At 38.6% G+C, this 25873-nt stretch overlaps 1 protein-coding gene across 8 annotated transcripts in view; it reads left to right on the top strand.

The window, feature by feature from the left end:
- Window positions 1–8739: 8739 nt before the first annotated feature.
- SLC4A7 (solute carrier family 4 member 7) overlaps window positions 8740–25873 on the top strand; it is a 74616-nt gene continuing 57482 nt past the window's right edge. For 6 of the 8 annotated variants that reach the window (XM_026841878.1, XM_026841884.1, XM_026841880.1 and 3 more), the window contains exons 1-2: window positions 8917–9008; window positions 18298–18379. In XM_026841878.1, coding sequence (XP_026697679.1) covers window positions 8961–9008; window positions 18298–18379 — 130 coding nt within the window. In that variant the 5' untranslated portion in view covers window positions 8917–8960. Of the gene's footprint in view, window positions 8880–8916; window positions 9009–18297; window positions 18380–25873 lie in introns of those variants that run through there. The other 2 variants (XM_026841886.1, XM_026841879.1) reach the window with 2 other exon arrangements.

The raw sequence follows: 25873 nt of genomic DNA on the forward strand, positions 1-25873 counted from the left end.
GGGGGGGGGGGGGGGGGGGGGGGGGGGGGGGGGGGGGGGGGGGGGGGTCTCAACGACTGACTGTGTTGGAGGCTAAGGTGAGCCTAACTGGGAATGAGTGGGAAAAGCACCCCATTGTGACTGGCCCAGAGCCTTCATGCATTCTTGGTATAGATTATCTCAGGAGAAGGTATTTTAAGGACCCAATACCAGTGGGTTTTTTGTATAGCTGCCTTGGAGGCAGGAAAGCAAACAGCTGTCTGCCTCGTCCAGTCTCTCATAAGACCCTTCTGTTGTGAGGTTGCTGAGGGTTGAAGAACAACAGGTGCCAATTGCTACTACAAGAGTGCGCTGATGGCGGCACCTCACTAGCTGAGACTCTGTAATCCCTATCCATAAGCTGATTTGTTGACTAGGGAGCCAAGGAGTCATCAGCAAGGTGTGCTCCCTTTTAACAGCCCCATATGGCCAGTGTGAAAGTCTGAGGGATAGTAGAGATTGACAGTGGACTGTTGTGGCCTGAATGAAGTCACGCCATGGCTGAGTGCTGCTGTGCCAGGTATGTCAGAACTTCAGTACAAACTGGAGTTGAAGGCAGCCAAGTAGTATGCCATGATTGATGCTGCTAATGCATTCTCCTCCATCCCTCTAGCAACAAAGTGCAGGCCAGAATTTGCTTTCATCTGGAGGGGTGTCCAATACATCTGGAATCAAATACCCCAGCAGTGGAAATGCAGCCCCACCATTTGACATGGATTGATCCAGACTGCACTGGAACAGGGTGGAGTCCCAGAACACCCATAATACATTGATGGCATAATTGTATGGGGTAATACAGCAGAAATTGTTTTTGAGAAAGGGAAGAAAATAGTCCAAATCTTCTGAGGGCCAGTTTTGCCATAAAGTGGAGATCAAGGGACCTGCACAAGAGATTCAGTTTTTAGGAATAAAATGGCAATATGGATGTCATCGCATCCTGAGGGATGTGATCAATAAAATAACAGCTATGTTCCCAGACTAGTAAAAAGGAAATGCATTGTGGGTTAGGCATTGGCATTGGCATTGGGCATTAGGGCATTAGGCATTGTGGGTTTCTGGAGCATGCATATTCCAAATTACAGTCAGATTGTAAGCCCTCTCTATTGAGTGGCCTGGAAAAAGAATGATTTTACATGGGGCCCTCAACAGTGACAAGCCTTTGAACAGATTAGATGGGAAATAGTTGATACAGTAGCCCTTGGGCTGGTTTGGGCAGGACAAGATGTTAAAAATGTGCTCTACACTGCAGCTGGAGCGAATGGCCCTACCTGGAGTCTCTGGCAAAGAGCATCAGGGGAGACTTGGGGTCAACCCCTGGGGTTTTAGAGTCTGGGATATAGAGGATCTGAAGCCCATTATACTCCAACCAAAAAAGAGATATTGGCAGCTTAAGAAGGGGTTTGAGCTGCTTTGGAGGTAATTGGTACTGAAGCACAGGTCCTCCTGGCACCCTGACTGCTGGTGCTGGGCTGGATGTTCAAAGGGCAGGTTCGCTTTACACACCATGCAACTGATGCCACGTGGAGTAAGTAGATTGCACTGATCACACAACGGGCTCTAATAGGGAGCACTAGCTGCCTGGGAGTACTGGAAGTGATTACAAATTGGCCAGAAGGCAGACATTTTGGAATGTCACCAGAGCAAGAGGTGACGTGCTGAAGAGGCCCCACTATGTAATAAAATATCAGATAATGAGAAGTGATATGCCCTGTTTACTGGTAGTTCTTGTTGCATTGTAGGGGGTAAACATTAAAGGTGTAAGGCAGCTGTGTGGAGCCCCACATGACAGGTCACAGAAGCTGTTGAAGGAGAAGGTGAATCAAGTCAGTTTGCAGAGGTGAAAGCTATCCAGTTGGTCTTGGATATTGCTGAGCAAGAAAGGTGGCCAGTGCTCTGTCTCTGGACTGACTCATGGATGGTGGCAAACGCACTGGGGGTGGTTACAGAAGTGGAAACTGAGCAACTGGCAGCACAGAGACAAACCTGTCTGGGCTGCTGAATTATAGCAAGATACTGCTGCTAGGGTAGAGAATCTTGTTGTGAAAGTACGCCATGTAGACACTCATGTAGCCAGGAGCCGGGCCCCTGAAGAACATCTGAGCAACCAACAGACGGATCAGGCTGCTAAGATTAAGGTGGCTCAAGTGGATCTGGTCTGGCAACATAAGGGTGAAAAATTTATGGCTTGCTGGGCCCTTCAGGGGAAGGGTTGTAACATATATTTGGGCTCAGGACTGATGGGTGGACCATGGTTACTATTGCACAGGTTATCCGTGAATGTGAAACGTGCTGTGATCAAGCAAGCCAAGCACCTAAAACTCTTTGGTATGGAGGATGATAGTTAAAACATACATATAGGGAGGCCTGTTATATCACGTTCCCACAAACTCGGCATGGAAAATGCTATGTGCTCATAATGCTGGAAGCAGCTGCTGCGTAGTTGGAGACATATACCGTGACCCATGCCACTGTCTGAAACACTGTCCCTGTAGTGCACATTAAAAATATGCTGGGGAAGACAGTCTGGGTTATTCCTGCATCATGTAAAGGTAAACCCATGCATGGGATTACTTTTGCCCAAGGACCTGGGTACACTTGGTGGATAATGCACACAGATGGAGAATTTTGATGTGTGCCTCAAGGGGATTTGATTTACTTGAAAATAGCTGATGAATTGAACTGTATGATGTTAATTGCTAAATAACCGTGTTACTGCATATCATCATCATATGGTTGATACATATACTAATGGTATCACATTAACATAATAAATGAGCTTTGATAGAGTCAGGACAGATTTCAGCAATTGGTGCCCAGCAGCTTCCTTGAGATCAACATCTTCAGCCTGCGGACTGTGAGCGTGAACCGCACCAGATATATCAGCTATGAGCTCCAAGTGTAGCAGAGACAACATGCCATTCACTTGCTGTGACCAAGGTCACCCACTCCACTGACTGAGCCAACTCCATATCACCCCTTCTGCTTTAAAAGACTGTCATGACAGATGGAACCTGAAGTTATGGACTAAATGAACTCACTATACATTTTGGAGGGAAGGCCCATAGGCTAAGGAATGACATCTGTGTGTATACATCAAAAATGAGGAAAAGGCATGGTGATTAATTAGAATGTATTGGGAAACGTGGAACCTGAGCATAATGTCAATGGTATGGATTAAGACTGTCCTGGTTTTAGCTGGGGTAGAGTTAATTCTTCTTAGTAGCTGGAATAGTGCTGTTTTAGATTCAGTATGGGATTTGGTTTGAGAAGAATATTGATGATACGCTGACGTTTTTACTTTTTGCTAAGAAATCAAGGACTTTCCAACTTCCCATGCCCTACCCATGCTCAGGTGTACCAAAAGCTGGGAGCAAGCACAGCCAGAGCACCGGACCCAAATTGGCCAGTGAAATACTCCATATCATGTAACGTCACGCTCAGTGTATAAAGGAAGGTCAGCTGTGAAGGAAGGGGTTCTGTCTTGCTTCAGGGATTGCAATTGCAGGATCTTAGTATTTCAGGAGTGCTAGTTGAGAATGGCCTGGGTATAAGTCAGAGGGTGGTGAGCAGTCACATTGTACATTACCCATTTGTACTTTAAGTTATTACTGTTGTAAAGTTTTTATCTCAACCTATGAGTCTCCCTTTACTCCTCCAATTTTCTTGCCCACCCCTCCCTGGTGGGGGCGGGTAAGCAGCTGCATGATGTTTCACTGCCAGCTGGGTTTAAATCATGACAGAGAGAAAGATGTGTAGGTGAATAATCATTCAAAAATTATAGCATTCATTAAAAGAGTATATTTTTTTTTAGCTGCTGCTGTTTGGCCTTCTTATCAAGGAACTGTGGGTGTAGCTTGGTTTGGTTATATTTGGAGAGTGTCCCAACTGGATAATTGGATAATTTGACTATTCTTTCTTTCTTTCTTTTTTTTTTTTTTTTTCCTCCTGAGGATCTGCTGTCAAGGAAAGGCTTTTGTGTGCCTGTAATTCAAATAATATCAGTAGAAAATAGATAAAATTATCTGCCCTATATTATGCTGCTTCATATCTGGACTTATCAGCTGTTCACTTCCGTGCCATTATTCTAGGATATGAATGTTTAATATTTGTACAAGTGATTGTAGAGCATTTAAACATATGGCCTTGGTTAGGTGTCATTAATAGTGTTGAAACAGCCCCAGTTTATAGTTCTTGTTAACTTGCACAGTGATCCAAGGCTTATTTAGGATTAAGAAAAAATAGAGTATCTCTCAAAAATCCTGCCAAAATGCCTGGAGATGAGTTTAGGTAGAAGCAAGTGATGAAGGATATGTTGTAGTTGTGAAATGAAAAGCTTTGTATTTAGAAAGCATTCCCTCATTCTTTTGCACACATTTCCCCCCGCCACCCCCCCCACCCCAAATCCAAACCCCCAAAACACCTTCAACCAATCAAATTGCCCACCCCCCCCCAGCCTAGCTCAATTCCTTTTCCGTGGTGACCACATGCTCATACATGTTGAAGTGAAATTCTTGGTAGTGTTCTGTTTGAACATAGTGAACTTCTTTCATCTGTCTCTACTGAGGGATGTTTTTGAGTCCAGAAATAAGTACTTTAAAACTTTACGTACATCTTTTGATTTTCTGCTTCATCAGTGTATCCAAATCAGGGCTGCAGGGTGATTAATGAAGTAGTCTATACAATAGTGTACATACTAACCTCGCTGTTGGTGCCAATTCAGATCACAAATTTCATTGGTATCCTCTCTAGAGAGTAAGTATGTGGCTCTCAGAATGTCTAATTGTGCAATGTAAGGAGGGCTCAGATTAGCAATCTGTCTCATGATCGCTCTTAGCATCCTGCTGGCTTGTGACAGCTGTCCTGCAATGTGCTGAGAAACCCTAGAGTCCACTACTGGGGAAATACACCAGAGAATATATTTTTGTTTTGTTTGTTTCTTTTTTTGGAAACTGTTTCATGTGTATGTGCTGATACAAACTGGGGCAAGCTGAAGCGTACTGTGCAGATGTACTTCTTGGGAGCTGGCTGTTAGGTGGAAATCCGGAAGATACTTTTAGGCAGTCAGACTCTTGGTTTTTATGGATAGTTTTAATTCGTTAAACGATGAGCCACTGCCTGTGAAGGTTTCTGTGTTCCCTTGCTAAGGGAATAACATCTTCTTAGAGGAATAGTTTAATTTACGTAGAGAACTTGTAGGAAGCTGTTCTTAATATAAGTTAGTAGGTGGCCATTTAATAAGCAGAACAAAACCATCTGTAGTGGTATTTGACATACTAACATTAAGCAACTTGCTCTTGCCTCATTTCAATCCCCTAGCACCTTGCTTTCCCTCCTGACTCCCCTGTGACATGGGCCACCCCCCCACACCCCAACCCCATCCAAAATAAAAGAGGATTTCGAAGTATTATTGCCTTGTGGGTATGTATTTCTTGTTTATATTCTTTTCTGAAGAGAGGTGTTTTGAGTTTGATAGATGCTGTCTCCTTTCAGATACATGAAAAAGGTGGCAGTGAACTTGGTTGGTTATTTTGGACTGCAATGCTAGATAAGATTGTTGTTTTAATTCTGTATAATTTGTTCATATAAGGAAGGATTGAGTTTGGATTATGGATGCAGCTCTTAACACCCCACTCCTCCAAGCCCTGAAAGAGGATTCTCAAGTATCAATAGAAACCTCTTACTGATCTATCAATTTAGGCCTAGATGTGTGAGTATGTCAGTATGACCTTTTTGCAAGCAAGCGAGCATTCAGTTCCTCTGTGCTCCTATCTGGCTAGGTCTGATAGTGCTGGGCTTGAGCTCACATAGTAAATCCTGCTGAGAGCACAGTCCTGCCCACTGCAGCTACTTTAAATGAAACGTGCTCATGTCCTGCCATCTCAGAATGGCAGATTCAGCACTGCTTAGCCCGCTGGAGACTATGCAAACCCTGCAATAAGGCAGTTTCTGCCACTTCATGATAGATTGGGATCATAGTTGCTTTCTCATTTTAAGAGCAAAATTTGGATGATGAGAAAGAGCTTGTGGCTGTAGTAATGCATGCAACTTGCTGGTGTGTTAATGCCAGTGTTGCTGTAGAATGTGATGGGGGTGGCTTATACAAACTGATCCAGAAACTAGTCATGACAGGTGATGTGAAAATTACTCTTGTACTTTATTGTAAACGTTTCTGCATTCCACCCCATGGTTAACAGAGGTTTTAAAGTTAGTCCAATGTAGTTGATTTTGAGGGAATTTTTAATGCAAGTTGGTGCTGTTTAAAAGGAAGTCATGGACTATGTATTGCTTGTAAAAAGACTGAAAGTTTCTTCTAAGCTCTTAGCAAAATCTTTATTTTCTGTCTGGAGAATAGATACATACTTCTTTTGGACCTGTTTTTCCAAAACCGTGCTTTTATAGCTGGAGATAAGCTCAAAAAGTGGAACTTGAAGGGGGGGTATAAGAGAGAAAATTAAGGACAGAATGATGGAAAAAGTTTGTATGTATGTTTCATGATAGCTACTTACATTTCTTTTTCATTAAAAAAAATTAAAGCCCTCCTACACTTCATAAAGATTCTCTTTCAACATCAAGCATATGGCTGAAATATTGCTACAGCACAAATAGTTATGCTCCAAGTTCTCAGTGTTGTCACTGAACATGTTCAAGGATGTGATAATTTTGAATATATTTGCCTACAGTTTGTTTTAGAATACTTCTGTAGTTAAACATGTTGAGACAGTTGCAGTTTGAAGTTGTTGTGGTGTTCTACATCTAATGTGAAGCTTTTAAGTGTTTTTTAAATTTTAAGTTTTTTTAACTTTTTTGAAGTGATATTTATTCTTAGGTAAGAGCAGACATTCATGCACAAAGTATTTTGGTATGGGATTTAAGACAAAAGCTTCCATCTGTGAAAAAAGCTTGTTTATATTTTAGAATGTTGTATTTTTCAGCTTGGCTCTACACATGCATGTTCTATGCTTGCTTGCCTTTTTTTTTTTGTTTTAAAAAAAGATGAATGCAGCTTCTGAGGTTTTTTTTTTTTGTTGCAAGACTGAGTGACTCTTAACTATAGGAATTAGTTGACTACAGACTAGAAGGAGATTTCAATATTTGTCTTCAGAGGTTTTTTTTTTTAAGATTTTTTAAAGTTTCCAAACCAAGTAAGTATTCTTTCTAAAACTTATAAAAAATCAAAGGTGTGATTCCCAGCCCTGTCCCCCCTCCTGCCCCTTTCTTTATTCTATCCCAGAGGAATAGACAGCCTCTTACCCCTTCACCCACACATGCACCCCCAAACTAAACAAACTGGCTTTTGTACTTTTAGAAATGGAAGTACTTCTAGTATGGGTTTATGCTAAGGAAGACTGCATGAAAGTCTGGGAGAGCCACCAGAATGCAATTCAGCATAGCTGTTTGGTCTTCATCTGAGTACTGAAGAACTATGAATCTGTGCTCTGCAGGCAAAGTGTAGGTTTGGTTTAGGATGCTCAGTTGAGAGAGATCACTAACAATTAGAGTATCAGATATTTTTGTTTCACTTTGTTCTTTCTATATGAATCAGTTTAGTAATTTACACACAGCAACAGAGAGGCGTGCAGTAGCTTGGAAGTGAAGATTCACACACATGTTAGAGTGAACATCTATTTACAGAGTGGAACCAAACTACTTTTAAACTCTTGTCAGCACCATCTGAGAATACTTTTATTAGTCTATGGTTAGAGAATTTTCTGGAATGAGAAAGTCAGGGAGGGGAACTGAACTGGTCTTCTTTCTGAACTCCTAGGTGATAAATACAGTCTTCACAGTTGCACAGTATGCTGCTTTGACTGGTGGTATTTGCCCCAAGTTTATGAACAGTATGTTATTTGTTTTGTTTTGTCTGAGTTGTTTGTTGGTTGGGGTGGTAACAGTCCAGCTTCATTACTAGAGTTCTCATCATCCAAGAAGTAGGAATGAAAGAAGAAAAAAGAACAAGGAAGGCAGTGTCATGTTATGAAGGTTAAGTTATGGGTAATACCTTAAAGAGCCAGTTTTCTTTCAGTTTCTATGATGGGACAAGGAGATTAAGGTCTGTCGGTGATGAAGAGGGGGAGAATGAAATGAAGCTCTGAATTTGATTTGCTAGAGTGGAGGTTGCATTTTTTTTAAGGTTGGCTTAAGCAAAGAAAAAAGGATAGCTACTTGTATCATACCTGAAACAGAGCCATCTTACTCTGGAAGGAGACAGGAAATTAATTGCAGCTAACAGCATGGCTTTTTTTAACTCTTCAACAGGAAAAAAAATAAACAAGGCTTTTTTTGTAAGCTCTGGTTTATTTTGCTGAACACGAATATATGGCTTATGTAAAAAAACAACTTTGGAATGAGTATTCAGTGAAAGGTCAGTAATACAGCTATAAACACACTTAGCAGATGTTTGACTTCTGGGGTTGTACTGTTCTGTGATCCAAAGTACAAATGTGCTTTCATTTTATAGTGCTAATGAAGTCTTGGATCAGAGCAAAAATACAATCTTGGAGCTGTCTTAACTGCTGTTGATGCAGAAAATTTTAAGTCTGGAACACTGTTTCAGTTCCTTTTTTGGTATTCTCTGAGCTGGAATTGAAGGCACGCTGTCTTGCCCGTTCCGCTCTCATGCGACCCTGTGGTAGCTGTAATCAGTGGCCTGGGAGATGAGAGACTCGCGAGGGAGCGATTGGCTGCAAGGCTGGGGAGCAGTTTCCCGGAGTACATCTGTGTCAAGCAGAGCGAGCTAAAGCCGTCATGTATGCGCAGTCTCTGATCTCTTGGGAGGTTCATTACAGGGTCTCGCACAAGGGCATTCTCCGCTTCTGCACATCAGCATGGAAGAAGCTCGTCCAGGGAAGAAAATGCAACCTGTATGTAAATAGCAGCTGTTTAACCTCATGAAGGTTCGAACGTGCTTTGATGCAAGTGATATTTAGCAACTGTGTCTCAGAATGGTGTGCTACCTTAGACTCACTAGCTGTGGAAGAAATTTTTCAGAGGTCTGGTGATGGAAATAATACTTGATGTAGAGATTTCTGTATTAGGGAAGATATTTTCTGTGTAGTTAGAATTGCTTAATCATAGTAACTGGCTTAATTCAGGAAGAAAACGGTACTTTTACAATCACAGGAGTATACTACCAGGTTTTGAGAGTGGCTGTGTCATTTGGGTTTTGTTTTTTGTTTTTTTTCTTTTAGTATTATTTTGAGTCAGCTTTTCTTAATTTGAAGGTTATCACCTGTGACTTTGAGTAATTCTGTACAAGTACAGCAGGTCAGTTTCTGGTAAAGAACCTTGAAATAGCGTATGATTGTTCCTTCTGACCAAACCCCCCCCACACACACACACCCAGCCCCCCCAACCCAAAAACCTGAGCTTAGTGAGCTGTGTAACCAAGGTAAAGTGTTCAAAGAGAGAGTGTTTTCTTCAGACTTCTGTGGTATACCTAAGAATTCCATTTGTGGGGATTTCTACAATGAAGCAGTGAACTCTAGAATTAGTGTTACAAGCTATTGCTTATCTCTTGTGTGGGTAGTCTTTATCACTGCTGTTTAACTGCAATGCAGTGTGTAATAGGGATTACTACCTTACAGTTCCCTGGAAGCTAAAATCTATGGGATGGAATTTTCCTAAGCTGTAAAGCTTTAAAGAACCCTGAATTGTTTGATATAAATTTTACAAGATGACCACTAAATTTTCTGTTCCTTTGTGTGAGCATAAGAAGTAAGGGTTTCCTTTAGACATGTTAAAATGCATCTGATTGTAGTGGTCTGGCTTGTTAGGGTCTCTGTAGTACAGTGATCAGCTTTTGATTTTCACTGAAGTGCTACCTTCAGCTCTGGACACAGAACTCATTATCAGACATGTGTATGCCTAGAAGGCTAGGCAAAGATCCAAGGTAACTAGTTATAAAGATTCTACTACTGTTTTTTTTCCAACTGTAATTTTAGAAATTGAAGGGAATGGACCTATGAATTATTTAAATGAAATTTAGAGCTGTGAGGCAGTGAGAAAATGCAACTTTGTAAAATGACTGTTATAATACTAGATATGCAACTTGATATCTTGTGTTGGACTGGTGGCATTATTTGCTAACTTTATGCATGGTGGTAAATTTTCTGGCTTGCGGAACAGTTGAGTTGAATTCAAATGGGATGCTGATTTTAATGGTATGTTCTCTTGCATTTTCGTCATGCCTTAATATTGATCAAGACATCCCGTTTTCTCATGTTCGTTCTTACCCAATTTTTTTTGACAAATTGCTGAAGTGTGCTGTAGTGGACAGCCAGTCACTACTGTGATAAGTCTCTTGTCAGTGTTTTATGCTTCCTTTTCTTTTTGACTTTTTCTCCTAATTTAATTTTGTGTTCTGATTAACACAAGCACTTCGTGTTTACTGTCCAAAGACTAGTGTCTGATTTGTCTGGGACATGGCAGGTTGTGGCACTTGGCATGACAGTGACCAGAGTAATGCCTGCTAGAACCACTGAAATAAAATTATTTATAAACATGAGATGTTCACCTGTGCAGGAAGCTAAACATTAACATGTTTAGAACTGTTTTTTTCCAAAATTGTGGTTTTTTTTTTTTAATTGGGTTTTTTTGTTAATTTGTTTGTATTTTGGGTTTTGTTTGGGTTTTTTGGGTTTTATTTTTTTAAGTATCACACATGCATGTCTGTATCTACTGTCTTGCACATACAGTTTTGGAAAAGTAAAACACAGCTTCTGGAGAGTCTTATTGAAGTATGTTGATGTGTATTGGACATGCTTGTCCGAACAAGATTTGTATAGCTCCTGTGTTTTTTGTAAGTCTTGGAAAAGCAGATTGGTCAGACATATTTAGTAGGATAAGCTGAGCAGTTAATTAAAGGATTAATAGGCTAGAAAAACTTCTCTTAACTATTCCTAGCCTCCTTTGTTATAGCTTGCTGAATACTTACTGAAATCTTAAGTGTCAGACCTTACTGTGAGGCTCTAGTATTGCTTTGATTATGAGGGATCTTCATTTTCATGTGAGGATAGTTGTGTCAAACAGTAATTGTATAACCACAGACAAAATAAACCAAGAAAAGGAGGGGGGGGAAGCGGGAAGAGGGTGGCAACACTAAAATCCTTGAACTGTACAGGAGTCTTTGTATAGTACTTGAGTAATACCCACTGCTGTGATAGTAGGAAAAAAAAAATCTAGAAGGCAGCTGTTCCTGTGCAAATGAGACCATAGCAAATACAACCAAGGGGGAACCCATCAATATGGTATGCTGCCTATTTTAAATCTGGCGAGTGTTCTGTTTGTGAATTATTACTAATTTTACTCTCATCCATATATATTTAGAGGGCAAGGCCAGCTAAAAATTGTATGCGGATGAAATGAGACAGGATCCATTTATATTTGGTGCATTTTCCCTTGGCAGTTAGGTTGATGTGCTTAATTTAGAACTGGTAGTGTTTCATCACTTTGGCAACTTCTGAACATACAGTGTTACTGTGTAGACCAATACTGTGCCTAAAGAACTCGCTCCACGTGCATTTATAAGACTGCTTGTGCAGTTCAACTAAAGACTGTTTAATAGGCTGAATAATGCTTTAATGTACTACTATTTAGAAAGAACTTTGATTTTTTTTTTCGTATCCTGGCTGTGCTTCAAGGAGGCAGCAACCAGAGATATCTGTCCTCCTGCTGACCATAGGCTCATCTTACCTTTGGTTTAGAAGCTGAATCAATCTGATAGAGAAGTAAATGAATATATTTAAAATTTACCAAGTGCTGCTGTTAGTCATTCCTGCAGGTGAACCATGTCAAAAAGCCCTTCCTAATTTGCTTACTCTTAACTAAAGCTACTTGGTGCTCTGGGTAGTGGTGGCAGAGCTATGGCGTAGACCTAGTGCTGACGATTGCCAGAGGTAGAATGATTGTCACTGAACTCTGTGTACTGTAGTCACAGATGGCATTAACAAATATACTAATATTCTGGGTTCTTTTCTTTAACGCTACCAGGGCTGCTGTCACTGATAGACTTGCAGTCCTACAAAATTAGGAGATAACACTGGTCTTGTCTGACTTTTTTTTTCCCCTTAAGTAATAGTGCTTATTATCTTGCAGTTCTGGGAGATTGAATGGATAGTGAAGAGGCTGTGTTGCATTCTGTAAATCAGAGATGTATTTTATATCTTGTCTACATGGAGTATTATGTGTGCTTAGAAGAGAAATGCAGGCTTCTGAAACAAACCTCTTAGGAAATGCTGCTGTGAAAATGTGTCATGAATTACCCTGCTGGTTCTTAATTATTCTGAACAATGTATTTCAGTAGCTGTGTAACAAAACAAGTGAGTCTCTGTGTGTACCTATAAAAAAGGTCAGTTTTAAAATATTTTGTTTGTGTGTGTGTGTGTGTGTGTGTGTGTGTGTGTATATATATATACACACACACATATCTGGAAAACAGTTGCAAAATTAGGTTTTGTAGTTCCTCTTTAGTTATCTCTTGAGATGTGTGGTCAAAGTTAAGGTTTTAATTTCATTTTCAAGTAGAGCAATATTGGTAGTTTTTCTTTATTTATTTCTTTGTTAGTGGAGCCTTGATATCTTCTGAATACTGTCTTCTGAATGCAGATCCAACAATATGAGGGCTGATGATACCACGGAAATCTTGCTTTGACTGTGCTTCCTAGGTCTAGGTCAAGCCACCATTTTGAATTCTGTTTGCACTGATTTGTAAATTTATTGGGAAGTTGCTGTAGGCCTCTAGTGGTTTATTCTCTTGAAGACAGCATACTGGGTTGGATGGATGGTTTGATCCAGCTTAACTGCTCCTATGTACTGATGGTGAGAGAATGGAGAGTAAAGTACGAACAAAATGCATTGTGCAAAAATCCTCACATGCTGGTGATCTTAGTATGTAAGTCTACATTAGCATGCTACATACCTAATTCACCAGATGGTTCTGTAGGCAGTGTGTGCTCATGTTTTGAGAGGAATGGCTTGTTGGTGCCACATTCCAGCCTAAGAACTAAATCCTGTCTGCCAGATCTGTTGTCTCTACAAAGCCAGAGATGTATCCATGGTGGTGGGAAGTATTTGCCTTCTGTTCAAGCCAGAGAATGGGATATAATTACAGTCCTAAAGCAATATGTATGTTCACTGTGATGGTGTAAGCAGTTGTAGTAGATTAAACTCAGGGGCAGAAGTAGGTGTGTAAGGGAAAAAAGTTAAGAACACACATTTCCCCTCTTCTCGTTGTTTGGGGTTGGGTTGGTTGGTTTTTGTTTTGAGTTTGGAGTGGTGTGGTGGGTTTTTTTTGTATTTGCATCTACTTGAATAAATGCTGCATTGAAGGTTCTTTGTGGCATGAAAGTGGTAAGGTAATTTTTTTTGAGGGGTGGTGGTGGGTTTTTTTGTTTGTATCCTCTCCTGTGCCCTACTTATTGCCATGAACAGTAGTGCAATCACTTCTGGTGCTGCAAGTAGTTCCTCAGCTCTGTTGGAGAAGAACTTCTGGTTGAGGGAATGTAAATGGAGCATATGAACATTGACTTAGCAAAGTAATGGTTTTAAATGTTGAGCACAAATTATTCTCAACACAATTACTGTATTACTCTTAGATTTCAAACATTTACAGTTAAATGTAGCCATTTGTATGATCACTGTCCCAGAATGAATTGACTGAACTACACAACAAGTAAAATTAAAAATGTGTTGCTAGCAAGCTGTATCTCTTGGAAGTGGTTATTCAGTAATGCACTTTGGCAGTGTGCCCCTCTGAAATCTGTCATGTGTATGTGACTGCATAAGGTCAGGTGAGTTGCATGATGAGAAGAGCCTGTACAGATGATGGTGGAAAGTTTCCTTTCATTTTCTGTGCGTCATATTTGTGCCAGTCCGTTAGATGGTAACTAACTGGAGGTTGACAACTTAATTCTTGCAAACTTGAGTACTTTCCTTAATGATTCTTGCAATTCAGGATTGACTGTTTTTAAAATACTACTTTCAAAAATCATGTAGCATTAATATTTTAGATATGAAAAAATATACTGTCCTAAATGAAGACAAATGTCTGAGTAGGTAAATAAGGGAGGTTTTAACAATTTCTGAATACTTAGTTTGTCTGCAGTGGAAGGGGAATTACTCTTCTCCCCTGGACTGGAAAAAGATATTTGAAAATCAGAGCTGGTAAGAAGAATCCTTCTGGGATTCTGCTAGAGCAAAGGGTATTTGAAAGTCTTTCTGGTCTGCAGCAGTTGGAAAGGGGTTTCATTTTCATGCTGGGGAAAGTTGAAGGGCTGAGAAGACATATTGTAGCATATATGTAGGTACCTCTGGCTGAATATGAAGGTTTTACTGGAAGGTGTTTTCTACAGTGTATGTTTGTGAGTATCCACAAATTTGGTGTAAACGTAATGTATTTTAATACAGTGTACTAGGATTCCTCTCCCCTGAAGTACTCTGGATTTGTTCTGTTTTTATAGATGACCATCTCATTGTGAAAAAGCAGACCAAAGGTGAAGGCGTGATCTTTCACTGGGGCACTTTGGTTGCTGCTTGTGATTTTTTTTTTTTTTTTTTCCCCTTTTTTTTTTTCCCCCCCTTCTCAATTGTTCTGTCTCTTGACTGAAAATAGAAGTTACATACATTCCAAGCTAGTCTTAAATCTTTACTTTGACTCGTCTTCATCAGCTGTTTTTTGGGTATCTGCGGGATTACTGTATGTAAAATTTCACATTAAATGGATGGTAAACTGCAGTGGAATGCTTGCTCTAAAATGAAGTCATTCTCTGTACCTAAAAAAGGGAAGTTGACGAGTTTTAAATAATCCTACCTCTCTATCTTCTGAACATTTTACATACATATAGGAGAGATAACTAGAAGGGGAATGTGTTTTGATTCAGCAACTCTAACAGTTTTCTCTCACATTTGTGCCTTAAACCGACATGGTAGATCTTCTATAATTACTGGAAACCTATGCCCTACAGACTTTATTTTTAGCAAGGAAAAGGTTGCAGCTTGGAATTAGTTTTACAGTGTATTCAGATATTTTGGGGTTTGTTACCTGACCTGAGGCCTATCTTATGGTGGGATTTGCTCTTGGCATCACAAATAGTTATGTTAAAATGGTGCTTTGTTTTTTTCTACACGGTGCTTTGTTTTTTTCTAAACAAAGGCTGTAAATGATATGCTTTCTTCATGTATGATATTTGTGGTTGCTAATGGTTTATTCTTGGAAGAGTCTTTGCATATATTGAGTCCTTTGAGATAGTGATGGGACGGTTTGCAAGGGCACGCATGCCTTCCTGTAATCTAATCTCAAAAGACATGTTACTTTCACATGATGTAGTTTTGAAGGCTGTTTCTGTATGTATAAAGCTGGCAACGTATCTCTGTTACTAAAGCAAGGGGTGATAAATATTAATAACATGGTATAAGGCATACAGCATGTACGGTTTCAAAATGTTACTGGGAGATAAAAGTATTTTATTTTATGTGTATTTTCCACAATGTATATGTAATTATCAATATGCAGTAGTTTGTATAATTTAGAGAAAAATGTTTTCTTTCTTTATTGCTTAAAAACTGTGTTTGGCAAGCTTCCAAGTGTCCTAAAAGGATTGTTGGGGGCAGGGAGTGGAATGGGGAGGAGGGCATATTAGGTACAGAATACTTCCACAGTCTGTGGCTGTAACCATGAAGCTAATTGTGGAAGGGGTTTTGATAGCAGTTTTCTTAATATTAGGGGATTTTTATCTCTCATAAGACACTGAAGAGGATTTGTAATATTTCTGTCTCTATCGTGAATTTTCTGGTAACAGGCAGGATTTGTGTATACATTTGTTTCTGTGAACTGGAGTGTACTACAGTCCTATAATTTCCTATTTCTGTGTCGCTGAGATATATTGGAAAGTTTGTTAACTTAAGCTTTTTAATGCTGCTGCTTAGAGACCTCTTTTTGCTATCAGGTTTTTGCATGTTAAAATTGTTTTCTGCAAGCTGTGTTGGGAAATCTGTCTTGAGTAAAATATAAGAGCCAAGACTTGCTTTGCAACTGTGTTTTACTCTGCCTCTGGAATGGTTATAAGAGATGACAGAGGCCAATTACGTGATGAAGGCATCTTCTTAGAGGGCTCTGTAATTTTGTTCTGGCATGTAGGAGATAGGAACGTAGTTTCCCCCCCCCTTGCCATGACACTTCCTAAATTTCTGCCAGTGCTTTATTAATGGGTCCCTGTAACATTTTCATAGATTCGCCCATCAGACACAACTTTGGTTTAATCACCTAAATTTTTTATTTGTCGCTGTCAGGAGTGTGCAAGAGTTTTGATTTTTCTACCATGCATGCAAAACTACTTTTGCAATGCAGCAGTAGCAACAAGGTTATTCTACTGTGTAATGCCTTTCTCGAAAACCCCATTCTTAGAGAGACAGCTCAGAAATGACCTATATTTAGTTTTCAGAGGCTTATTCTGCCATGTTGCCACTCTTTTCTTTTGTATCTTGCTTATTTACATAGTGTCAGCTGCTTTTAATTTTTTATGTGGTTTAACTGCTTCAACCGTGGTGGTTTTTTTCTTTTTAAAAACCTCATCTGAAAAACATTTTTTCCTATATGTGCTATTTGTCATCTTCGTATTCTTTAATCTTCCTTCATTAATAGTCAAACGAAGATTTTAATATCTTTGTGTATATGCATGCACAATACATCATAATAAATACCTATTTTATTAAGACTAAGGAGTTACGCGTTCAAAAATACTTTTTTTGGGTGGGGGTTACTACAGTATGTTTTAGCTTGTAGCAGCTGCACAGGTACGTTGTTTTTATCCTTGTCATTTCCCTATGAGATGACAAACCTATATATAAGGCATTGCGCTATTGAGTAATTCTAAGATCACAGTTTAGACAAATGTCAAGAACGTTAGGGTTCCCAGTCCCTATAAGACTCCTGTTTTAAGCTTCCATTTTTTCCTTACGAAACCATTATCAGAGAACCCATATTGATAGATGTAAATGACCAGTGGGCTACTGCCACAAGCAGTGATCAAACAGATTTATTTGTGGTGGATCTATCTGTCGTATGGCCACAGGAAAAGTCAGTTTGGTGAACTGATCCAATGGATAACTAATTGTTTAAAAAAAAAAAAATCATTTGCTTCAGCTTCTTGTGTTTGACTTCGAGATTGATAGATCTGAGGAGAAAAGTGTGCACTCGAGGGAGCAGAAAGAGCAGGGTCAGTATTATTTAGCAGTTAGCCTGCCATTAATACCTAGTTAGATGTAGAGTGAAGCATTACCGTTAGGGTAGGCAGCAGTTCTTTTGGAGCACCAGTTTTGCCAGGAGGCTGTAATTTGTGAGCAGTGAGAAGGACTGTGTTCTAAGGAATGCAAACATTTGGAGAAAGGCAATTTTAATGTTTTAATGTCAAGTAGGAGAGGAGATGAGATTGAGGTTTCTACTGCTCAGTTATTTTCAGGTTTATTTTTGTCGAGATTGAGCAAAAGGCAGTGTTTAAAGGTCTGTTTTAGTGATGTGCTAAATGTGGTTAGAGGACACATTCAGAGATAAGCCTCATTCTGAGCCTATATCTATAACAAATACTGTGCTTTTGTGTTATGGGTGGTATTGTTTCAGTAGTAATGCAATATGAACAGATCCTTTTGTAACTGATGTTTTCTAACTTTGTGCATGAAAACTGTGAATTAGATAGGGGTGTGGTTAAGAAGCTGTCTATTGAAACCTGAGCAAAACAGTTATTTAATCTTTCCAAAACTGCTGGTCTAGGAGAGACCCTCAAGTTGTATAACTTAACTCTTTTGCCACCCCTTTTTATAATCTTTCGTTCACAAAAACTTATTTGTGGTGGAAAATCTCACACAGGAATTGTTCCCTAAGCAAATGGATTCAAGATCTCTGAATGTTAATTTATGTAACTTTTTATAAATTTGCCAGTTAGTTTACTGAAGTAGGGTTACTGCTGTTGAATGTAAAACTAAAATAATGCACTCTAGAAATGTATGTCCTGACCCTTGGTATGATGAAATTGAGACCACTGAGAAAGGAAATTGCATGGTATTTGGCATATCTGTTGATTTATTCTGGTTTTCCTTCAATACAAGGTAGTGTTTTCTTGAAGAATTGGATGGGTAGCTTTTCGGTGACATTTTCTTTCTCTAAGTGATGAAAATGTGTTGTTTTAGAAAACTCTGACAAACACCTTCAGAACTGGAGAGTAACTTTAGGACTTTAGAAAAAAATAGTTATAGTTAGTTTTAACTTAAATTTTTGTCTTGTTTTTTCAGGGTCATGATGAAGAAGCTGTTGTGGATATGGGCAAAATCAGCTCTACTATCAATACAAACTTTGAGAAAGAAGAACTAGAGAGTAAGTTTGTGGTGGTTTTCTGTTTGCCTAACATGCGTTTTTTGCCTTGGGATAAAAGATGTATTTTCTTTCAAGTGCAACCAGTATCACTAAAAGGAATCAGAATTTTATGGCCATCATGAAACTCTAGGAATAAACCCAGCAAATGGCAAATGTTCTGTGCTGGTTTTGTCTCTTTGCGTGCTAATAAATACTTGCTGTTATTCAAATTGTCACAGAAAAAATTACTTTAAAAAAATATTTATGAAGCTTTCCAAGGAAAGCTTGCTTCTGAGATTGTTGGTTTGAAAAAAAATGATTGCTGTTACTAAGTAATTTCCCAGCGTGGATGATGTCAAGTTCAGGGAACAGGGGCCATGAGGGAGATGTTTGCTTTTTGAAAGTTAAGTATCCTTATGAGTGTGGTCACAAGCTTTAAATACTTGAGAGTCTGAACAGATAGCAGTGCTTCTAGTTCCATGGCAAACTGTACATTCTGCCATCTGCAGTCAGTTAGTCTTCAGTTATTTGACTTGGGATCCTGCATTTAGCAACAGAAATGGGATTGAGTTAGTTTTATTACAGCAAAATGCAGAGTTAGATACTTCATTTAAGATACAATTTCTTACTGACTCGGAAAGGAAGTAGGTGGGTGTGAAGACTCATAGATACTATTTAGTGAAGCCAGAGGAAAAAGCCAGGGAGATTCAGTGTTAAGATCTTATTTATTTGCCTGTCACATAGAATGCTCTGAAGTTTAGTGAGCATTTGTAAAATGCTAGAAGAATATCAGTAGACTAAGTAGTGTTTCCTGACAGTACTGACTCTTACTGCTTCAGAGTACTGGAAAGCCATTATAGCAGCTGTTTCCAGCTGAGAAAAGTTGATTTAGGTTGCTGTCACGTTTTCTTACACTGTGGTCTAACAAGAGAGTTTAAAATGATTGAAGTTGTTTGTTGCTGTTGCAGTCATGCTCTTGTTCTGTTCCCTTCCAGTCTGTTACTGCTTTCCGTCTTGTACTGACACTTTTGTTTGTCTGACTGTACCATAAGCCTGGTTAAGTATGTTAAGCCAGCAGAAAATGTAACAGTCCTGACAAAGGAAAATAATATGAAAGATCTCAGCAATTTGCCACAGAGATGGATGTGTGCCAGTGCTGAGCAGAGGAAGGAAGTGTGAATATGAGGCTGAGAGGTGCAGCGGTGGTGGCTGCAGCAATGCCAATTTAGATAGGGTTGAGTTGTGGTGAAACCACGGCTGTGTCTGTTTCTGCAGTTAAATCTTCAGTGCAGATTTAAGCTGTCTCCTCCTTCGTTTTCTTCTCTTGCTTTTCTCTGGGAGATGACCCGGAAAAAACATGTATGTATCTTGCAGGGAGGCAGGGGTTAAAGGGAAGCAGGCATTCAGCTGGAGTAGCTGCCCTGAAGCAGCGTGAACAGCTGTAATGCCTCAACGGGGAATGACATGGGAACATGCAGCCAAATCGCTTCTCCAGTCTCTTTCCTAGCACATTCACAGGAGCGTTTCAGCCAGTACAACACTGGTTGCACAGGATACTGGGTGAGAAGGCAAGGGGTTCAGGCTGCTTGAGGCAATTTAAGCACTTGTATTGCTGACTGTGGAAAATACCCCTGTTTTACCTACGGTCAAAGAATAAATTAAGGTGAAACCAAGGCTTCTGTTTCATGACCAACTGAGTCAACATAACATATGTTGAAAGGAGGAGGTGAGGAGATCTTGCTGTCCTCACCTTGCTCTTAGCCATGCAGCCTTGCCTTTGGCTGCCTCTCGCTCTTCAGAGTGACCCAGTGTAACTGTCTGAACACAAGAGGACTGGTTACACAGAGGTTAAACAAATAGCTAATAAGAAGTACCTGACAGGAAAAATGTATGCCGGTAGGGTTGTCACATACCTGAAGCTTCATATAGGCACACATATTCATACCTAAGTAGGAATTATTTTTGGCGATTACATATGTTTTGTAGTACCTTATATATTTGTAAGAAAATGGGTTCTTTTTTTTTCTTCTAAATGATAGACTGGGAAAAGGGAGGGACAGTATGTATTTTGAATTCTATCAGTGGAAACTGTTCCAAAGTACGAACAAGAAGTTTTTCCTTTCCTGTATGAAAGAGAAAGGTATGTAAATTCATTTGTTTATTACTCATAGTTGTCTTCTCTGAGATTCACCAAAAGAGATTCTTTAGATTCAGGGTGTTTTGGAGGATAAATTTATGTGAATTTACAGCTCTGTTTGAGACCATTATTTATAAACTATTATGATTAAAATATGTGTGTGGGCTTTTGGTGTTTTTTTTAGTTTTGATATTAAAATCTTGCAAGGGGAGAAATGAACTGGTGGCTGCAAGCAGTAAAAAACCTCTGAATAGTAGTATTTTTCATTAATAACTCATGAACGTTTTCTTGTAGGTTTAGGAAGATCTATAGTCGAGGTATTGTAAGTGTCTTAAGACCTGAAACAGTTTCGCTCCTGTCTTCCAACTTGTTTTTCTGGTGACTTGAAAAGGAGTTCTAGGAATTTGGAACCTTTCCAGAAGTGTGTATTGATTCATTTTCAAGGAGAGGCATCAAGCAGTTAATTCAGTTCAGCTATGATGTGAAGCACCAAACCTTTAAGACTCAACATGGACAGGTGATATTTAATTGCTTTAAAGACTGTATGAAATAATGTTGATTGGTTTTGATGCTATAGAAGGCATAATTTTGCTATTAATAGTAAAGCAAAGATTTCTTGTTTTCAGCATTGGATACTTCTATTTTCTGGAAATGTTGTGATATATTAATGGAAAGAGGGCCAGATGCTAAAGGGGAAAGTATATCTTGGAGTTAGGACTTCCCAAGCTCTGCATTCTATTTATGGTGGCTGGGAAAGTGTGGTACATCTGGAATGACAGTGTTTAGGTTAGAAAGGTTAGGCATAGGCTGTTTGTTTCATAAGTCTTCCTGTAAATGAGAAATGGATAGAGATGGTAAACTGCAATTGTGGGCAGACTGTGTGTGTACTAAATAAAGGTACTGCTCTTTACTGAAGCCGTAAGGCCTTACTTTGAGACAACAAATGTCAGTTTACAGAAGAGCTGGAAAGGTGAATAACATCTTAACATTTTTTAAAAGCACCTAATGTTCTTAACATGATGCCAAACTTCTTTGAGCTGCAATGGAAGAGAGTAATAACAAAGTAAGACAGGAATTGGAAGTAATGGTAGAGATATTTCATGCCATCTTGTAAAAAGCATTTTCTTAACAGAAGGCTTTCTTAAAATCTGAGTTAATAAGTTTGGCTTGGTATTACCAGGACCTATATTTTTTTAGTTGTGTAGTTAATTTTCCACCTTGATTTGACAGTACATTTACCAGATACGATTTAAGGGAAAGAGGATATATTCAGTTATTTTTGATATGCCTGTAACTGCTCTGCTAAGAATAAGGAGTTTACACATAACAGAAATCGGGTGTCAAAGTGTGTGATTCAGTAGACTGATTTTCTGTGGCACGAATCAAAGAAGTGGCTTTCAACAGTTAAGAAGATTTAGTTATTGTACTCTCACACTATCCTGTGGCAGATGTAAGTAGTGTTTACATTTCAAGTGACCCTGTTACCTCTGATACCTTGATGATTTAGAGCAGTATTTTTTCCTTTAAGAAAACAGCTGTGCTTTTCACAGTTAATCTTAGTTGAAAAGAACAGGTAATTAAATAATTCTGCATTTTTTCCTCTTTAGAAGTGAATATTGTATATCTAAGTGGAAGACTTGCTCTAGAAGTGTTTTGCAGTTTAATGTGTTATGAGTTATTAGAAATTGTTTCAGTGTTATGGAAGGGATTTAGTGAACTAAGAGAATTTACACAACAACTTGTAGTAGAATATACTGCTAAGCTCTTTTTCAAGTGACACATTTACTATTCTACCTTTTAGATACCTCTAAATTGTAACTGTTCAAAAACTCCTGAATAATTCCTGTAAAATCTTTTAAGAAAACAAGTTGTACAGGAGCAGGTAAATTCAAGTAATACAACAGGATATTGTAGCTGCTGGCACTTTTAAGATTGTGTTTAGTATTTATGATTTTATGTTCTATAATAGGCTGTACTGATTTAGACAGGCAATACAGAACAGATGTCCTGTGGTTCTTAAGCTACAGAATGAATGCTCAGACCTTTAAGATATCCCTTAAGGGTCTAGAAAAGAACAGTGTTTACCAGAAAAAAGAATTTTGAAATTACATTATTTATTAAGTATCTTTTTATATGGTCAAAAAGTAGAAAAACGTGACATGTAACTGCTTCTGAAAACAAAAATAATTTAGGATGGTCTAATGATTCTTGCAGACCATCTTTTATCCATCCTCTGTAGTGATATCCCTGTATTTGAAAGATCTTGCCTGCTCCTTAGTTTGAGTTGAACTGAGAGCAAGCAAAAATGTGTCTATTACAGTACAGCTACTCAGGTGTGTGAGAGATGCTCTGATTCATATGCAACATCAACAAAATGTTCGCTTGCACCAGTTGTGCTAGTAGCTGGTACAGGATAAACTATTTTATCCTTATCATTCAAAAATAAATGTTAGCTATATTTAGTGCTTCTCTAAGTCACAAAATTTGAGGATTTTTCCAAATATAATTTTTAATGCAATCTTGATGAAGTGAATTTTGGAATAGTATGGATTGCTACACCTTTGTCACACATGTGTTGAAAATTTAGTTATCCTATCTTTTGCTGTGGGAATCCTGCATTATACACTGCACAGGGAAGCTTCTCAGGACCTCTTGTCCTGTTCATTTATGCAGTATTCAGACTTCTGTGTAGAGAGAATAATTGTCTTCCCTTGTTTTGTTGTTTGTGGTGTTCATTACAGGGGTAAATTCTTAAGAAATGCCATAAAATCCGTTTTCAGACTGCCTTTTGAGAGGGAAAGTTGGCAACCTGATTGTGTAGACATAAAATTCAATAGGGCACCCAAAGCGACTAGTTGCAATTTTCAGTGTTGAAGTGTCATTGGTTTTGGAGACGGGGTTATTGATGATTTCTAGAACATTCTTTTTGGAAGTTGCTTCTGATTCTGAGAAACACAGTACTTAACAAATTATATAAATGCTGAAATTTTTACTTGCATGTTTAATTACTTGCAAATTACTGGAAAGACAGGCTGTAAGCTCCTGGCAAGTGAAGCTTAATTGAAGTTACTTTTTATGTTGTAAGACTTCTTGATGGTAGCCTAACAAGAGCTAAGTATAAAAAGAAGCATTGATTAGTGCATCCCAAAATTAATATTCTTTAGCTAGATAACAATTGTATAAACTAAGAAAATATTTTTTAGCAGTTTTGATACTACCTTTGTTGTTATCTTTGAAGGAAATGACTCGTTATTCTACAAGCAGATCGTCTTAAGGAATGTCTTGACACTTGCTAATTTTTTATTTGTGGAACAGTCTCAACAGCTAAGGAACCCTTCTATGTACGCCAGTTAATGAATAGCTGTTGACAGGATGGTTACCCAACTTTACAATCTTCAGTTGGAACTGAGTAGAAGTATTCATAGTGAAACTAAGTCAACATTTTGGCTTATATTGTAAATCATTCATTAGAATAACAGTAGTATTACTGTTTTGATTTTATTTTTGTTTAAAAGATGTATAGTGTAGGTATGATGTATAAGTCTGTATGTTATTCTATTCTGCTTTGAAGTAAGGAAAACAGTCTTGGAGAAGACAGCTTTTCTAATAGCTTAGATCCGTTTAATGTTACGATCCAGATGTTGCTTTATGGGAAGTGTAGACTTCAGTGATTTCTGCATGGGAACTGGAATATATGTGTAGAGAATCGTAAAATTCATTTTAGCTATGCTCCCCTTATGTAGCCAGTTTGAAGTAGAAAATCTTTATATAAATATTGGAACTTAAGTGAAAATAATCTTTTAAGGGGATGATGCAGCAAAGTGTAAGTTTTTCAATATGCAAATACTTTTTCTGTGGAGGTAGAAGTCAGTCCTGAATATTCATACCCCTGAATTGTTACAATTTCTAACAACTAAGGGTAGATTATCTAATGCTCACCCTCTGAAACAGACAAAACTATTCAATCACACTGTCTGTCCTCTAGTAATGTTTTTACAAAGTGAATCAGCATTTAAACATGAATGAGCTCATAAGAACAACTGCAGTAGACAATAACTTTCCTTGTACTTAAATCTTTTAAAATACATTTTGGGAAATGTCTATGCTAATTTTAGCATTTCTTCTTAAAGAGTTGTTTTAAAAATGGATGTCATTCAAATGAAATGCCTTTTACATAACGATGTAAAATAAACATTTAATGCAAAACAGACTAAGATGGAAGCAAATGCTTTTTAAAAGTTTGACATAAACTGCCATAACATTTTTTAAATTTTTAAACTTTTTTTTTGAGAGAACATTATGTAATGTTTCTGTTCTGACTACATCAGAAATCTTATAAAAAGGTAACTAACTGCAGTTTTATAGTCTGAAACATCCATGAAATTGTTATTCAAGTAGTATGGCTATAACCTGAAGTTTTACCGAACAGTTCCAGTTGAAACTTAAAACTTTCAGTGAATGTGATGGCCTGGTTGCTCAATCTTAAAATTTTTGGACGAGGCAGAAGAAAGAGACTGTAGTTGATTCTGCAGCTTGTTTTTTCTCAATGGCTTTTCATAAGTTTTATTTTGCTATTTCTAATCCCTTTAAAATCAGTTGTTCCAAAAATTGGCTAAACCCATGACTTGATGGGTGTCAGAAATCTTTCTAAATAGATGACATCTCCATTTGTAATTTACTGAAAGCTAATGTTTTACATAAGTTAGAGCTTTTAAAGTGTGAGATTTTACTTATTATTTCTGAACATTTCTTTATTTTATAAAGGAAGTGTGGAAGTTGGAGGTTTTTCTCAGAAAGGGAAACCCTTATATGAGGCAAGTTTTCTCCTATCTTAAAATATCAGGAAATAGATGCATTTGGGGGTAAGCAGATCCATTTAAGAATGTGTGCAGCAGGATGAGAGAGGGGTACAATCAATTTTGTAATGATAATGTATTTGTGACCCACTGATGAGGTGGGAAAAATCTTCTTTGCAAATGTTTCTTTTGAAATACTTCACAAGCACAGTGTTAGAAATGTGGAAGCCTTGTGTCCTTGCAGGGTATGGCATCCATGAAGGGCTGAGAACATCTGTGACTTTATTAGTGGATGAAGAGCCAATCTTTGATCTTAATAAGACTTCTACTTAAATTTCATGTTTCTAGGTTTTTCTCCCCTCCAGCAGATACAACTCATTTTGGAATTATCTCGGGTATATGTTCTTTTTCCTGGGGCCTGCTGCAAAGACAAGCTGGACCAAGAACCTTCAGCTCAGATAAAGCATGGGGGTCCAACTATGGTCTGACTCAAATGTACGATGCAAGTGCAGCTAGTCATCTGTCCCCCATCCCGTCCGTCCCCTTTCCCCCCCCCCCCCCCCCCCCCCCCCCCCCCCCCCC

This window comes from Athene cunicularia (genome assembly GCF_003259725.1).
Source record: "Athene cunicularia isolate RWA chromosome 2 unlocalized genomic scaffold, athCun1 chr2_part1, whole genome shotgun sequence".
In the NCBI taxonomy this organism is placed as follows: Eukaryota; Metazoa; Chordata; class Aves; order Strigiformes; family Strigidae; genus Athene; species Athene cunicularia.